This window comes from Protopterus annectens, chromosome 1.part2, assembly GCF_019279795.1.
Source record: "Protopterus annectens isolate FY-2018-M chromosome 1.part2, PAN1.0, whole genome shotgun sequence".
Taxonomy (NCBI): domain Eukaryota; kingdom Metazoa; phylum Chordata; order Ceratodontiformes; family Protopteridae; genus Protopterus; species Protopterus annectens.
The window spans coordinates 703937356-703954587 of NC_056727.1; the positions used below are offsets into that span (position 1 = coordinate 703937356).

Here is a 17232-nt window from a genome sequence, read left to right on the forward strand (position 1 = left end):
CTCACGAATGGATGCTACACCCGGACATCTTCAAGGTCATCACAAGGAAATGGGGACTGCCACAAATAGACCTATTCGCATCCCCACTCAATCACCAGCTCAAGAAATTCTGTACAAGGACGTACCACCCACTTGCTTGGAAGGTGGACTCTCTATCCTTCAGTTGGAAAGGCCTGACAGCATATGCATTCCCACCTCTTCCTTTGATGCACAAGGTGCTATTGAAAATCAAAGAGAAACGTCCAAGGGTCATTCTGATAGCTCCAGACTGGCCAAGACAACATTGGTACCCATTACTGAGGAGCATGTCTCGGGGGAAAATGTGGACACTACCCCTGATTCCTTTGCTGTTAACTCAGTGCGGCTACAACACCCTGCATCCAAACCTGAAAACTCTGCAGCTGACTGCCTGGAACATTACATAAGAGCAACTAACCCAGATTTATCCCAAAGGGTTAAAGACATTATCCTTGAGGCCCGCAGACCTTCAACAAGAAGGAACTATGCAGGAAAATGGAAAAGGTTTCTCATTTGGAGTACTGAAAGGGGAAAAGATGTGTCAAAGGTAGACATTGCCAACATCCTGGAGTATTTGGCAGAGCTTTTCCATACAGGCCTGTCCTATTCCTCCATCAAGATACATGCATCAGCTATTTCTGCAGAATACAGCTTCGATCCCCCTGTCTTCTCTCATCCTCTACTCAGGCAGTTTCTGAGAGGAATTAAAAATGTAAAACCTCCTAGGAAACCACCATTACCAGCATGGGACTTGAACTTTGTGCTAGAAAAATTGACACTCGCCCCTTTCGAACCAGCAGCAACAGCAGATCTTCAACACCTATCCTGGAAAACTGCTTTTCTGCTGGCAATTACCTCCGCAAGAAGGGTTTCTGAGCTACAGGCTTTAATGGCAGTACAACCCTTCCTAATCTTCCATCAAGATAGAGTGTCCATGAGAACAAATCCTACATTTATGCCTAAGGTGGTATCCAGAGTGTCTTTAAACCAGGCTATCCACCTACCTACCTTCTTCCCAATCCACAGAACAGGGGAAAGACTGCTGCATACTTTGGATGTACATAGACAGTTGCGCTACTACCTGGACAGAACCAAGGGCAATAGAAAAACTGACCAGCTTCTGGTAGCATATGCAACAGGAAGGGAAGGAAAAGCAATTTCAAAACAGACAATCTCCAAGTGGATAGGAAATTGCATCAGATTCTGTTACTCCTACCATGGAAAGCAAACTCCACAGAACATAAGGCCTCATTCTACAAGGGCTACAGCCACTACCACAGCTTTCTTACGAGGAGTGGCTACCAAGGACATTATAGAGGCTGCTACTTGGACCTCCGTGCATACATTTGCCAAGCATTATAACTTACCTTTATACTCTAGATCCCGAGCAGGGTTTGCCACTGCTGTTTTGCAAGGGATCCTAACTACACCATAATTTCTTCTTCCTCCTCCCCTAGTTTGGCTATGGTATTCTACCCATTTGTAAGGACTGCAGATGCATCCTTGAAGGACATAGTACAGTTTTGTACCTACCATAAATGTAGATGTCCGAACAGGAATGCATCTGCAGTCAGGATTACCCACCCTCCTTCCCTCTGTGGTATTCCTAGGGTATTTGCCCATCTAATAGCTAGCTGGGGGATCTCTTATGGTGTATTTGTTTGTATATATGTACATACATGCTTATTTTTTGTGTTTGCCTTCTACTATTTGGAAACATTGGCATTTATCCAAAATTTAGCTATCCAAGAGGGCAACTGGCATCTGGGGCAAGAAACACTGAGGAAAATGGCGTCGGCTGATGCCTTTATACCCGAAGAACTGCAGCTATGACGTCGGGTGAAGTGCGACACCAGCCGAGGCCAGACCCAGACTTTGGAATCCGGCCGACCGAAGGGCTGCCTGACGACAGGACAACCCATTTGTAAGGACTGCAGATGCATTCCTGTTCGGACATCTACATTTATGGTAGGTACAAAACTGTACTTTCTTCATGTTACGCATATTACATTGGGAAAACTGAATGGTGTCTAAAACAAAGAATATACGAACACCTCTATGACATTAGTAGGAAAAAGAAAACCATTGCTTTGTTTAGACACACCAATGTGTGCTATGAAGCAAACTACAAATTTTGGGTTGTTGAACAGGTTAAACTTTTTGAAAGGGGAGGTGATTGGGAAACTGAGTTAGATTATTGGGAGCTTATATGGCAGCTTAATTTAGATGCTTGTTCTAGGTCCGTTTTAAATGACCATGTTTCCATATTACCAGCACTGAAGTTAAGATCCTTGTTATAAAAATTCACAGTATCAGTAGAGGCTTTATTCTGTTTGTTTGTTTAAAACAATTGTTTAGGGAAAGTTATATGCATTTATATATGTATATTTATAATATTTATAAACATAAAAAGGAAGTGTGATTTTAAGTTTTTAATTGGGAATAGATAGCATTTTCAGCCAACCAGTGTGAACATGGATTTTGTTTTTTGCTGTTTGGTTTTCAACCAATGAAATTAGTTGTTTGATTATTTAAGATTTTTGATGTTAATTCATTTTATTCTGATGAAGTTCCCTGGAGTGAAATGAAAGCGCTTAATCTGTATTAAAACTCTCTTTTACAAGTGTTGGCGTGAACTGTGCTATTATTCCAGGGGTGTGGACCTTTATTGGCTTCGTGTTCTTGCCTTACTGAGTGTTGTACATTTTTGGTGTGTTAATAAAACATCTGAAGGTAATAAGGTAGAACTGGAAAAAGAGATTACTTTATAAGAAATTCAGGAAGTAACAAAAGAAGGTAGAAAAATCAGCAGCAAGATTAGACTAATAGTGTCTGTTGAGAATGCCCATTGGTATCCAAAAACATGAGTTTGGGAACAGGCCCAGGGGAGATGAAACTTTCATTCACTCATATGAAAAGATATAATCCTCCCATTGCTAGTCATATATTTGTACATTTTTCTTAATTAAAACAGTAATGTATTTTTGTAAGCTCCCAATCTTACAGCTCTGTTAAAACTCCTAACGAATGCAAATTATTTGAGTAAACAATATAGAACTGCTCATTAATCTGCAAATTCTTGCTGACCTATTATACCTCCTATAATCTCCAGCAAACTTCACAGCAGCATTTGTAAAACTGGCCCAATGAAAACTAGGCTTTTTAACAATCATAGAATAGCAAATTGGATGGAATACGTAATAGAGTTATTCTCACATATTTCAAACTAACTTTTTTGAGAACTCTGACTAATACAAACACTGAGTTTTTAGGATCATCATTTCTCTTCTCCAAATCACATTTCCTGTTCATCTACAAAGGGGTGTCCAAACAAGACTGGTAAAAATACAAACATTGTCCATTTAGTTTACTTTAATTCACTGTAAGCACTATGCTCTACCTAGTTACAACACAATCTGCAAAAGTTCATTAACAGCTCCTAAAGAAAATAATGTCTACAACTCTCAAATCATTCTCACCAAAGTACTGCTAAATCTCACTATTTCATGATCATTAAGAAAGGGAAAAGAAACGTCTAAACAAAAGATGGGCAACACAATCTCCAAACAATGAATAGTGTGAGGTTTGGTGTTTGTTTGCATTTTACTGTTCTAGGTTGAAAGGTACATGTTTTTCTCATAATCGTTATTTGAAGTGTTCACTACTGTTATTTACTGGGATGTATATTGGGTATTTTCACTTATTTGATGGCAGCTGTTTTAGTAGATACATTACCTCAATGCATATTTTTTCTTATTGTAATCACTCATTATTATTTACATTGTCATGTTTGATAATGAACTAGCTAGTCAGTGGCATTAAACTTAAAATTGGGGTTTGAACAAAATGACAATAAAGAGAAATAAAACAAAGAATTTATAATTTCTTTAATATTTTCCTTATCTCTGAAAATAGTTGAAGTTTAGTAGACAGCAAATCCATTCCTTTCCCTCACACTAGTGTTGCTGTGCCAGCCCTGAAATCTACAAAAGGTAGGTGTCTTTTCCTTGACAAAAGTAGCTAGATCTTTAACATTTGCACAAACAAGAAACACAAGAACTTAACATACCTCAAAGTACAGTACAGTACAGCACCACCTAAAATGTCTGTCAGCTAATATACTTGTAGGTCCTACTGCCAGGGTAGCCACAGCAAAGGGAACTGAGGCATGCATATCTGTAAAAAGAAGTGGTTAGTTACAGTCGCAAATAAATTTAAACCTGAATGTCAAACAGCTTTTTCCAAAAATGTAATAAGTACATTTTATATATACAGAACAAAGGAGGCTGGGTTTGTTAGAAGACATGTAAAATGCACAATCTCTAAAAATACATTTATCTCTTATTTCAGAGAGGTATAATATGTACACAGGCAAGCCTTCAATCACAGTTACGAAAATGCATGATCCTAACAAGAATAGACACTGCTGAAATCTAGACATTTTCCTCTTAACTAGAACAGTAAAATTTGGCAAGCAAGAGAGCATCATCCACATGACCTAAAGGACAAAAAGGTAATATTTTAGATAATTCACATATTTTTGTAACTCCATATCCATCCTGTTTACATACATTTTCAGTTTCTTCATCTGTAGTACAGCACAATTTTAGTACACAATTCTTTAATTCCTGTTTCTTTAATTTCCAGCTATCCTCAGTGCCTTTCCCACAGCTATTTTCATATGTCTGCCATTACATTTTGGTCCATTCTACTTTTGTTAGTCCTTCACGCCTTTCCCACACTACCCAGATTGTAACAAATATTTTATCCAATTTATCAGTTTCCTTCACTCCTTTTCATATTTACCACACAATATCATTTCTATATTCACTCCCCTGAAAAACTGCTTTTTTTAAATGTTTGCAGTTTTCATTGCTGCAATCATAACACATTCTTTCTTCAACTATTTTACATTTACTATTCCCCTTAATAAGTAACTTGTTTAACAACATTCTCCATATAGAGTGCCCAGCTTCATATAAATTCTCATATCTTTTCCTTCTTTGCTACTTACCACATTTCTATCATCATCTTAAAAATCACTGTGTGGATATACAAGAAAAATATTGCGTTTTTGTTCATATTAATAATTCTCTTTCTCACTACACTCATCAGTTTTTAATTTCCATAAATTTACCTTATTTATTTAGTTTCCATAATCTCTTTTTACCGCCTTTTCATTCTTTCCATAGCTCTTCATATAACAAATTTTCCTGCCATTTTGTTCTTCCTGTTTTCATGTTATTAATAACCAAAACCGGTGCACTGATGCTAAAAGTAAAATAGGATTTTTCAGAACTACCCCGTTTTTCTTTTAATGTGCATTATTCCTCTTTTAAAAGGATTAATTTTTTTAACACCTTTATTAAATTATCACTTAAAGACATAGGCAAACATACATTACATAAAAGAAAGCAAACTATGTTCACCTGTTCATAGTTACAAATATTATACATCCCTTCTGTACAGTTATCATCAGTCCAACATTATATAAATTGCTCAGATGTTCTTCGTGTTTCACTGTTGCAGTCCCTCACACTTGGGTTATATGCCTGCAGGTAGCCCTCAGTCGGCCTGAATACCAGAGTTTTGGGATTTCTGCGTTGGATGCTGTTGCCTCTTCCATGACGTCATGCCATCCAGGGTATAAAACATGCAGCCGTTGCCATTACATCAGCTTTTCTTGCCGAGCGGAGCCCAAAGCAGAAGCAGTTCGCAAGTGCTGGTCGGCTGCTACCTGAAATTTTTGTAATTTGAGTTTCAGACCTGAAGTCTTCTAAAGCTAAGTACCCCGCTGGGGATCCTTTTTTCTTTCTCTAACCGATGTCAGAAAAAGTTAATAATTGTCTTGCCTGTGGAAAGCAAATGCCTCACAGAGATTTTCATTCTTACTGCGTCACCTGTTTAGTCCCAGACCACAACGTTCCTCGCTGTCAGTTTTGTGCCCTGTTCAACGACCGAACTATTCGTCGGGCTGTCTTTATCGCTAAATTCTTTCGCTGTCGTTCTCCGTATTCTGAAATGGCTTCGATAAGCCATCTGACTACAGATCTTCTGAAAAAACATAAGGATAATGACAGAGACAGACCGCATAGGTCCAAAACTGCCAATGACGCTTCCGTTAAGCTAGTCGCCAGTACTCAGTGTGGTGCTTTCACAGCCCCTGTTACCCGCTTCTACAGATTCGCAGGCCTCTACTGAGACCCATTCGGTGTCTGGTATGCCGTGAGATGCTTCTTCAACTATGGAACCTGCGGATGTCCCTACCTTGGATCAATCCGGAGCCACTGTGCAGGCACCGGCTTCTAAGGATGTCTTCAGTTCTTCTCATGTTTGTATTAAACAGACTACTTCGTTTCTGAATAAAACTACCTAATTTCTCAGGCCCAGAGTTTGCACTACGCCTAGGAAACCGATGACCAAAGCGCATTCTCAAGCTCCCATGCCACAGAAACAAATGCTTAGAATGGCTGAAGACCTTATTACTTTAATTAGGGGAAGCCAGCCTTCCCCCTCTAAAAGACAAAGAATTGATTTTCCTTATCATTGTACAGATCATGAGTCCGATGACTGTGCCCCCTCAGATTACCAGGACATACCCATATCTACCTATGAGGATTCAGATGCAGAGGATTCCATTCTCTCTCTGCCTCCCCCCCAGAGGACTTTTCTTTTAGTGAAACCCTGCATATCCTCAGAGAGCATTTCCGCTGGGAGTGCCAGGACTACCCACAGTCCAAAAAGAGACTCAGGGAATTTTTAAACTTGCCTCAGCACAGGCCTCTAACAATCCCCCCTGTTCTGGAAATTGTAAATGATGTCTTCATGGAATCCAGTCTTACCCCTGATACTTTGCCACCAGCTCCTAGAAAGCCTAACAGGTGCTACAGAGTACCTGACTCTCACAAATTTCTATTTAAAAATCCCACTGCAGACCCAGAGACCATTTCCCAGGGACCTAAAGGTATTAAGGCTACTACAGCCAAAAACCTTACGCCTTCGGACAGGGATTCTAGGGTTTTAAACAGATGGGGGAAGAAGGTATATACCTCTGCAACTTTTGCCATCAGGGCTTTAAATTGCCAGTTTCACATGTTGAAGTACCAGCAGCATATTATGGAACTAATTAAACAAAAAATGTTGTTGATTCCAGATTGTGCAGAACATAAAGATTTACAAGAGTTAATGCATTCTGCAAACCAAGTTGGAAAACATGCTTTGCAGTGTGGTTTTGATGCCTTAGAAGCATCTTGCAGGGCTGCTGTCACTGGGTCTGTTCTTAGAAGGCATGCTTGACTAAAGGAACAAATCAGGCCAGACCATGTCAAAGCAAAATTACTAGATGCTCCATTAAATCAAGAATGTTTGTTTGGCACTAAAGCAGAAGAATTCTGAAAAAGATGGTGGAAAAAGCTAAATCTATGAAAACTGTTAATGGTTTCCTACAGGTACAGCCATCTAGATTCAGTAGGCATTGGCCTTCAAAAAACTGGTCATTTCCAGTTCCTCCTAGACCTTCTTAGTCCAAACCCAGGGGCAGCAGACCACCAAGACTACAGTCTCAGGGTATGCATAGATCTAAACAATGGAGTGCTCCCACCTCAAAAACAGGGGGTCGTAAGCCACCCTCTTATGGAAAAAGTTCACAATGATTTGTCCTTCATCCTTTCTAGCCATGCCGAAGTACTTGCACCCCTAGGAACAAAACTCGCCCTGCATGCAAAAAACTGGGAGTACATTACCCAGGACAGATGGGTCTTAAACATTGTATCCCAGGGATACAGATTCTCCTTCCACTCACTGCCAACCCCAAGTGGATTGCCAGACCTCCCCCCAAACCACTGGGCAGAGGCCTAAAACCAAGTACGTTCTCTTCACAGTATCAGGGCTATTCAGCCTGTTCCAACCGAGCAATGGGGACAGGGTTTCTACTCCAGAGTCTTTCTGGTGGCCAGAAAAGAAAACTCTTGGTGCCCTATCCTGAATCTGTCAATTCTCAACACCTTCCTGGTGGTACCAAAATTCTAAATTCTTACTCTCCAACAGCTGCTTCCTATGCTAGCCAAGGACTCCTGGCTAGTCACCCCAGACTTAAAGGAAGCTTATCTGCACATCCCCATAAGGGAATCTTGCAGGAAATATCTATATTTCAGGGCAGGCTCTATGCACTTTCAGTTCTTTGCACTTCCCTTTGGCTTATATACTGCGCCCAGGGTATTCACAAAATGCCTGGCTCCAGCCATTGCATACTGCAGGCAGAGAAAAATTCAAATTTACCCATACTTAGATGATTGTCTGATTCAGGCGGACAGTCAGAAATTGCTACTTTAGCACCTGACATTTGTAAAGAGACTCCTAGCTTCTCTGGGGTATACCATCAATGAAAAGAAATCACATCTGGTACCCAGCCAAAAAATTGTATTCCTGGGAGCAAGCTTGAACACAACTTCCCAGATGGCATTTCTCACTCCAGAAAACAGGTTTATTTGACAAACTACTGGCCACCCAAACCCAGCTATCTGCAAGAAAAATACTGCAAGCCATAGGGTTCATGGCCTCATGCATTCTCCTAATTCCATATGCAAGACTGAATATGAGGAAACTTCAATGGTACTTAAAAAGTCTCTGGTGTCAACATTCTCAGAACCTAAACAGTGATTCCTGTCATTCCTTGCCTAAGAACAGAGTTCCTTTGGTGGGCAGAGACCTGCTACCACAGCGAGGGACACCCTTTCACTCAACCCCCCGGCCGCTCAAACCCTGACAACAGACGCATCAGACTATGCATGGGGGGCTCACATGGCAGGCAAATGCATTCAAGGCAAAGGGAGCCTAAGACAAATGCACCTGCATATCAATCAAAAGGAAATGTTAGCTGTACAGAATGCACTGACAGCTTCAAATACCTTATCCTTCCAGGACCACTCTTGATAAAGACAGACAACACCACAGTTATGTAGTACATAAACAAGCAGGGGGGAACTCATTCCTACCCACTCTGCAGGTTAGCCATGGTTCTGTGGAACACAGAGTTGAACAATCAAGTGCACCTGCAAGCTCAATTCCTGCCAGGCAAAAAAAATTTACTGACAGATGACTTAAGCAGAAATCTAATGGACCCATACGATTGGAGACTGGAACCCAACTCATTCAAGCTTCTAATCCACAGGTGGGGGACACCAGAGTTGGACCTCTTTGCTCCCCCCCAGAACCATCAATTGAGCAAAGTTTGCACCAGAACTCCCCACAGCCAAGCATGGAAAGTGGATGCCCTATCCTTTATATGGGAAAACCTCTCAATCTATGCCTTTCCTCCTCTGCCCCTCCTCTCGAAAGTACTACTCAAAATCAAACAGGATAGGCCAAGGACAATCCTGATTGCACCAGACTGGCCATGCCAGCACTGGTACCCACTTTTACACAGTCTGACAGCAGTGCCACCCTGGCAGCTGCATCAAACCCCTTCCCTGCTGTACCAGCAGGAGGGCCAGATTTTGCACCCTCAGCTGCAAACCCTGAACCTAGCAGCCTGGCTCATTCCATGAATACTTCAGTAGCAACCCTCAGGTGATGGATGTCATCCTTGAGGCCAGGAGGCTTAGTACTAGGAAAATACTATTCAGAAAAGTGGAAAAGATACTGTTCTTGGAGCCAGTCTCAGGGAAAGGACACAACCTTCCCACCTTACCTCAAATCCTAGATTATGTAGCAGAACTGCTCCACAAAGGCCTATCCTTCTCTTCTGTTAAGATTCATGCCTCTGCCATCTCAGCTCATTACAATACTGAGACACCCCTCTTTTCTCACCCTCTGGTCAAACAGTTCTTGAGAAGAGCTAACAATCTAAGACCCCCGAGGAGAGCTCCCACTCCAGCCTGGGACCTTAACATTGTACTAGAGAAGCTCACCCCCCCCCCCCCTTTGAGCCTGCTGCTACAGCAGAGTTAAAATTCCTCTCTTGGAAAACAGCCTTACTTCTAGCCATCACTTCAGCAAAAAGAGTGCCTGAGTTGCAGGCCCTTATGGCTGTGGAACCCTTCTTTATCATGTGGACAGGGTTTCCGTCAGAACTAACCATCTTTTATGCCCAAGGTGGTATTCAGTGTGGCTTTAAACCAATCCATCCATTTACCAACCTTTTTCCCTAATCCTCAGAATAACGGGGAAAGGATCCTGCACTCCTTGAATGTGCACGGGCAGCTTAGGTTCTACCTTGACAAGACTAAACCTTTCAGAAATTCTGACCAGCTGCTAGTCAGCTTTGCTACAGGGGCAGAGGGCAAGGCCATTTCAAAGCAAGCCATCTCCAAATGGATAGCACACTGCATCCATTTCTGCTACAAAACACCATGGAAAACCTACCCCACAGGGAATCAGAACCCATTCCATTAGGGCTACCTCAACCTCTACAGCATTTCTCAGGGGTGTCCCTACCAGGGACATCCTGGAAGCTGCAACCTGGAGATTTGTGCAGACCTTCACCAAACATTACCACTTGTCTATCCTTTCTAAATCCAGAGCTGGATTTGCTACAGCAGTCTTGCAGGGCCTGGTAGCCAGCCCTAATACTTCTTGAGTGCCCCCACCCTGCCTCAGCTTTGGGAATCTACCCAAGTGTGATGACTGCAACAGTGAAACACAGTGAACATAGTACAGTTGTGTACACATACCATAAATATAGATGTTCGAGTGTATTCACTGTTGCAGTCCTGGTTACCCTCTCTCCAGCCCCCTGACTTTTCTGTACTTTCTACCTATCCACTTTTTTGCCTATATTTTATGGCAGTGGCATTTACTTTTTACTGTAGGTGTTCCACAGCATATAATTCCTTCCTATTTTGGGGGCTCCTGACATCTGGGGCAAGAAAAACTGACGTAATGGCTTCAGATGCATGTTTTATACCCCTGACGACATGACGTCATGGAAGAGGCGACAGCATCCGATGCAGAAATCCCAAGACTCTGGTATTCGGGCCAACTGCGGAGTACCTGCAGGCATATAACCCAAGGTTGAGGACTGCAACAGTGAATACACTCGAACATCTACATTTATGGTAAGTGTACACAACTGTACTTTCCTGCCTTTCCTTAAACCTCACTGCTCCTCCAAAACATTATTCTGCATGTATTATTCCCATAATGTTCATTTTTTGTGTGTAATTTGACACTACCCTTTTCTAAAGATATCCACCTCCAGTTATTTTCTCTCTGTAACAGTATTCAGTACTTCAAGAACTAAAAAGGTTCAGTCCTGAACTCATTATAAAACAGAAAAAAATAAGTCAATTCCTTTTCCATTTTTTATGGAAACATATTAACTCCCCTAACATAAGCAAGTCTGCATAAAATATATGTGCATAACGGTTTACTATTGAAATGTTGAACAGCACTACATCGACTGTACTACAGTCGAACACGGAAGTTCGAAAATAGTAATGTCGACGACAAAAAAACAATCTAGGACTGTGTTTTAACATGGGTCGAGGTAGGGGAGATGTTTGTAGTTCTGAATAATACTGAACACCTACCTCGACCCATGTTAAAACCATTCCTAGATTGTTTTTTTGTCGTCGACATTACTATTTTCGAACTTCCGTGTTCGACTATAGTACAGTCGTTGTAGTGCCGTTCGACATTTCAGTAGTAAACCGTGCATAACATATACACCTTTTTATTATGTGGCATATTAAATCTTTTAAACAATGCCAGCTTTTTTTTGTTTTTTCCAGTTTCAATTTCCAGTGATTCAGTATGTTTTGATATTCAACAAAATCACTTGCATTTAAGACAGGTATACTGGTATCTCAGTTTCCTTTCCCCTCTTCCAACATACTTCGTGCTGTTCTGGCATAAAAGTACTGATAATTGCATTCATTACTAGAACAAAAAGCGCACATACTTAACGGACACCCTTGCTTGACGCCCTCTCTTACCCTGTATCTGTTTTCCCATCCATCTGTTACCATTACTTTTATCATGAATTTTCATTATCGTTATAGTTTCCACTATTTAACTTATTCCGTATGCTGTCATAATTTCCCATATTGTCTCATGTCTTATCAGATGTCGTCTTGATATCACACACAACCAATCCTATCTATTTTATCTGTTAAAAATCATGCTTATTATTTCCTTTACTCCTCTCCCTTTTACATCAAACACAACATTCCTAATAATTCATTAAACATTCTTGCATCATTTTTGCATTATTCACATAAATCTTTTACAATTAGTATTCCAAAAAGTTATAGGTTTCCAATTTCTTGTGTCTTTCCTTTCATCAAATGTTATTAGTCTGCTACTTACTTCTTCTTGCACTGTACCTTCATTAAGCCATTCATTTAATACTTTACAGCAACACACCTCTTCTTCCAACTCAATTTGTTTGTAAAACTATGTTTAATCTTCCAGTCACAGGCAAGATCCTTGAAAAAATATCATACATGTACAAATTACTTTCTTTATAAAAACTACACGAGGTCCAGTCCAGGTGTCAGCATGGATTCGGTTTTGGAAGGAGCACTATGGCTCTCCAGTGGACCTTGAAGGTTGATGCACTTTTCAGCATGGACAAAGACAGCTTAACACTGCATTCTTGATGGACCTCACCTAAATATTTGATGTGGTGGACCTAAGATTCATTCACTGAGTCTTCATCTCTTTAGTCTTAGGCATTGGACCCCTTGACTAGTTCAGTAATGTTTAATGTAGAGATCCTTCTTCAAGAAACTTGGTAACCTTATAGCCAACTAAACCCCTCTTAAACAAGGAGACCCCCAGAAACCAATTGTGGCCCCTCTGCTCCCCCTAATTTTTATAGTTTTAATTATCTTCAAGTCTCCCTAAACTTCATCTAATCCATATGCCAGTGATATGGCCATCTATAATTTCAACCAGTTCCACTCTTGCATAAAATCCCAACTTGAATCTAATTATAGTCTTCTTTTCAGTTGTTTGCTTAATCGCAAACTTCTTAGCCCACCAAAATCTAAGGCAATGATCTTTGACAAAATGCATAAACTCTCAGCTATCCCCACCAGTTGTCACAAGAGAAATTCTAAATTCTGTTTTCTGTTTTAGATCACTGGAATCTGGCTTATCCAAACCCTGTCATTCAGATAACATATATAGCATATGGTTAAAGTCAACAGGTATCTTTCTGGCTCAGCCACCTATAAAAGGAATATTTCCATACTTCAAACAACGCCTAGGAGAATTTACAGATTAATCTCTCTTTTCCCTTAGAAAATACTTTCCTTCTTTCCTTACCCTGCTGATCCATTCACCTCCATACTTCAACAACCTACAGTAGAATTTTCACATTCATCTCTCTTGCTATCCTAGAGAACTCCACTGTTTGCTCTTTCTACATCCTTCTGTTTTTTTGTGTAGTAATACGCAGACCCCATGCTAGACCATCTACTGCTTAAACAAGACTTCTTTCCATTGCAGAGAAGACCACCCTTAAGAACCACAAGTGATTACCTTTGATCCTTGCCCAATAGTGGTGCAGCACTAAGACTGCAATAAATTACATTGCAGTAAATTTACACACATACAAAACATGTGTGCACTTTTTATTTTATTAATTGTATTTTGTATTTTCAAGCCTATGTAACTGTACATTAGCCTATCATGTAAAAGTAATGCCTTTTGTAGAGACATAGTTAATAAGAGATTAAGTGACTTGATCATGTACAAAATAACTGAACTTTGATATTCGCAGAAAAAAAGTTAGCCAGTGGGAAAAAAATATATTTTCTCCTTTCCCTTAATGTGGAGTGACCTCAAAGTTGATTATTTTAATTTGGAGGGAGCTCGGGGTACAGCCCCCTGAATATGAGGTGTGGGATTTCTCACCCACAGATGACTTGCTTCAACCATTTTGTTTTTGAATGTCATTTTTAGTTGATACCATAGTTTCACCATTTTGCATGCAAGCCACTAGATCCTGCTGAAAAAAAGTCCATTTAGATTAGCATACTCACATTGTTACTAAACAAAGTCCTATGTTATTATATTAAAAACGCTGACAGTATATAAAATATTTAAGTGCATGTATGCTCACAAATGACTTAACGTGTTTTGCATATCTGTAGCACACATTGCCATATAAAGCATAAACATCAGAAGTGGTTTATGTAAAATAGGATTGTAAAATCTAACTAAGATGTTTTAACTGATACATTGCTAGCACTGCTAGCAAATATTGAAATGACATACAAATACTTATTTTTACAAAAGCATTCCTCATTATATCCAGGCCAAGCATTTTAGTTAATTTGATTTAGTAAGCCCATTTTAAGTATGAAAAGTGGAATTTTACCTTTCCACAATCTTATGTTACAGTTTTGTCATGATAGTTATAGAATGGCAAAAAAGTTTAACAATTTCTTAAATATAAATTTGTTTGCTGAATGTGGTAATAGGCTGTAATATTTGTCAGGCAGGGTGGGTACAGTGGTTTAATGGTTAGAAGTTATACCACACAGTGCTTGTTTGTCCTGTTTCCTTAATTAGGTGCTTTCTTTTGGGTGGCTGCTTGTCCTCGAAGTCTGACTATACATGATTTTCAATGGTCTGTGTGGTTTCGTGGTTTACAGTGATTTGTGTGGTTTTATTCTTTATCCCAAAGAATTTTGGGTAGTGAATTGGCAGTCTCGCAGATTGCACATAGCTGTGTGCATGGTGTACATGTAAGTTTGTATGCATCCTGCAGTTCATTTAGTGTCCTATCCGGGATTGGTTCATGCCTTAACTTGTAGGGATGTGCACCAGCTCCCTCAGGACCCTGAGTTGGAGAAACCAGGTATTTAAAAAGTAATGAGTAAACTCATCATGAGTAATGTCCACATTTCCTGCCCAAAGAAAACTTTGTCTCCAAACTGATGTTATTATTTGTTGTTTATTATAGGTTCACTTGTGCAGTTCCCACTTGCTACTTCGACGTGCAGCTGTTGCATGCCTGCGGCAGCTTGTACAGAGGGAAGCAGCAGAGGTTTGCGAATATGCTATGATTATGGTGAAGAATGCCGGTGAGAAACAGAACAATGGAATAAGTGAGTATCCTTTACTGTTGACAGTATATTGTACTAGCATTATGACATTTATTGTACATGTTTGCTGTGGTAGCATGAATACACTGAGGCATTGTTTGTGACTTAAAGCGTAATTTTTAACCAGTAAAATCTCAGTACTTCCATAGTGTGGAGGAGGAAATGTTTCTAGCTCACCTGATTCACTTATCTTTTTTTCATCTTCTCATGCTGACTTTGTGGAACTGCTGCTTACCTCTTCGAAGAGGTGTAGAGCCATGTTTTAGACATCAGTGCTTTGCTTTCAAGTCTCTCTTCCCAGTACATTTTTTTAAATACTGTGTGTCCAGTCCTTTTTATAGTTAATTAACTTTTGAAAGTGTGCATTAAATTATGTGCAGCTGACCTAGTATTTCTATGTTTACTGAAACTGCTCCTGCAGTGCATTAATGATCCTGTAGTGTGCCATTGGATGTTGTGCCAGTGTGCTAAACATGTTTTGTAGATAGCAGTAACATCGGCATACTGTATTCAAGGTTAATGTTTTTGCATGATTTTTAATGAGGAATTTTTTTCAGATGACATGGACTAACTTAAGTTGGTTATAGAAATTATTAAAACAGTACGATAAAGCAAGTTTAAATCTATTTTGGATGAAGATTGTAGTGCGGTGACTTTTATTTTATTTGCTTTCTTTGTTAATACATTATTTTTATTGCACAGTGTTAAATTATAATAATTTTAGAATTTATAAATGGAATGACAAAACGACAATAAAATACACACTTTTAATAAAATAAAAAGCAACCGGTAAGCACTTTCATTCATATAGAACTTCTTTTAGAATTTACAAAGACAAGGTAGGAAATATGAACCACATAGAACAAGAAGCAAGAACCAGTCGTCTCATTTTAAGAGACTAGTTACATTTGTAGAGGGCCTGTATTTAAATAACCACATTTAAACATTTCTAGTGACATTTACATTATGGTCTTGGACTTTTAGTAAAAGGTAGAGGTGCCAAAGTCTGAGATGGAGACTCTATGCATTTTTTTAGCGTATAAGTTTAAGAAAATATCTACACTGTTATTTTGCTCTCTTGGAATAATCCATTATCTTCTTTATGTCAGTGCCAGTCAGCAGATAAGATCGAATGTGCTGCTACCAGTTCACATGCTACTAGAATAACTCCATTTCAGGTGGCATTAGGATACCACCCTTCCAGTCTGCATATATGTGTATCATTAGTTGTATGGCTCACCAATTTGAAGTGGATGGAGACCCCTACGTCTCAGTTCTTCCCTGCTGCTCCATAATGTAAGTTGCTGCTGTGGTACAGACAGGCTTGAGATTTCACTGCATATTGAAAGGTGCTATGAAAGATGTTTCTTCCTAAGTTAACTTTATAATTTATTCTACCTACCATTCTTTATAGATGAAATGAAGGGTTATAGCTGCTTCCATTTTTTATCTTCATTTCTTGCTTTCAGACTGTTGCAAATTCTTTGCATTGGCTGCCATTAAGTAAATGACTAAATTCTTCACGCATGTGGGAATATACCATGCTGTCCAGTTTAACCTATTGAGTTCTAAGTGGATGTGGATACAACTTATTGATTTAAACTCAGTTGGTTCTTAATTGGGTGATCCTTGTTTATCATAGCAAATGATGGCTGTGCAATTTCTGTTTGTGTGCCAGCAGCAGTAAGACTTTATGTAGTCTTCTCACTTACCTTTGCAGTTTTGTGGTCATGGAATTGATATACTGAAGTAAAGAGGTATGAGGAGGCAACATCCTGTACATATAGATGCAGGAGGACTTTCCTACCTTTTCTTGGTCAGGAATGGAAAGGTAGGGAACGTTCCGTTGCATCCTGGACCTTACTGATTTTTTTGAAGTACAGCTGGTAGGTTTGAGATACTGATGGTGACTCTGCAGAGGTCATGCTTTTGTTACAAGGCAGGTAAGTACCTTTGAACACATCACTGGCTGGAGTCCACACAAGAGTTTTTTTTTGGCTTGCTGTAGGTCCGCATCACTTTCAGTACTGAGTGTTGCTGTTTGTTCTATTCTTTCACCCAACTGTTTATTAAGAAGCTGGCAGTTAGAAAGTCCACCATATGTTCCCCTACATGAATGAGTGGTGCTTGTTGCCTTTTTTTGATGGACTTATCAGTG

The 17232-nt window shown here is 39.7% G+C and overlaps 1 protein-coding gene across 3 annotated transcripts in view; it reads left to right on the forward strand.

Annotated features, from left to right (window-relative positions):
• HEATR5B (HEAT repeat containing 5B) overlaps positions 1-17232 on the forward strand; it is a 2176461-nt gene that overhangs the window by 1403661 nt on the left and 755568 nt on the right. For all 3 annotated transcript variants that reach the window (XM_044058540.1, XM_044058533.1, XM_044058548.1), the window contains exon 22: positions 14933-15077. In XM_044058540.1, the coding sequence (XP_043914475.1) occupies positions 14933-15077 (145 nt within the window). The remainder of the gene's footprint in view (positions 1-14932; positions 15078-17232) is intronic.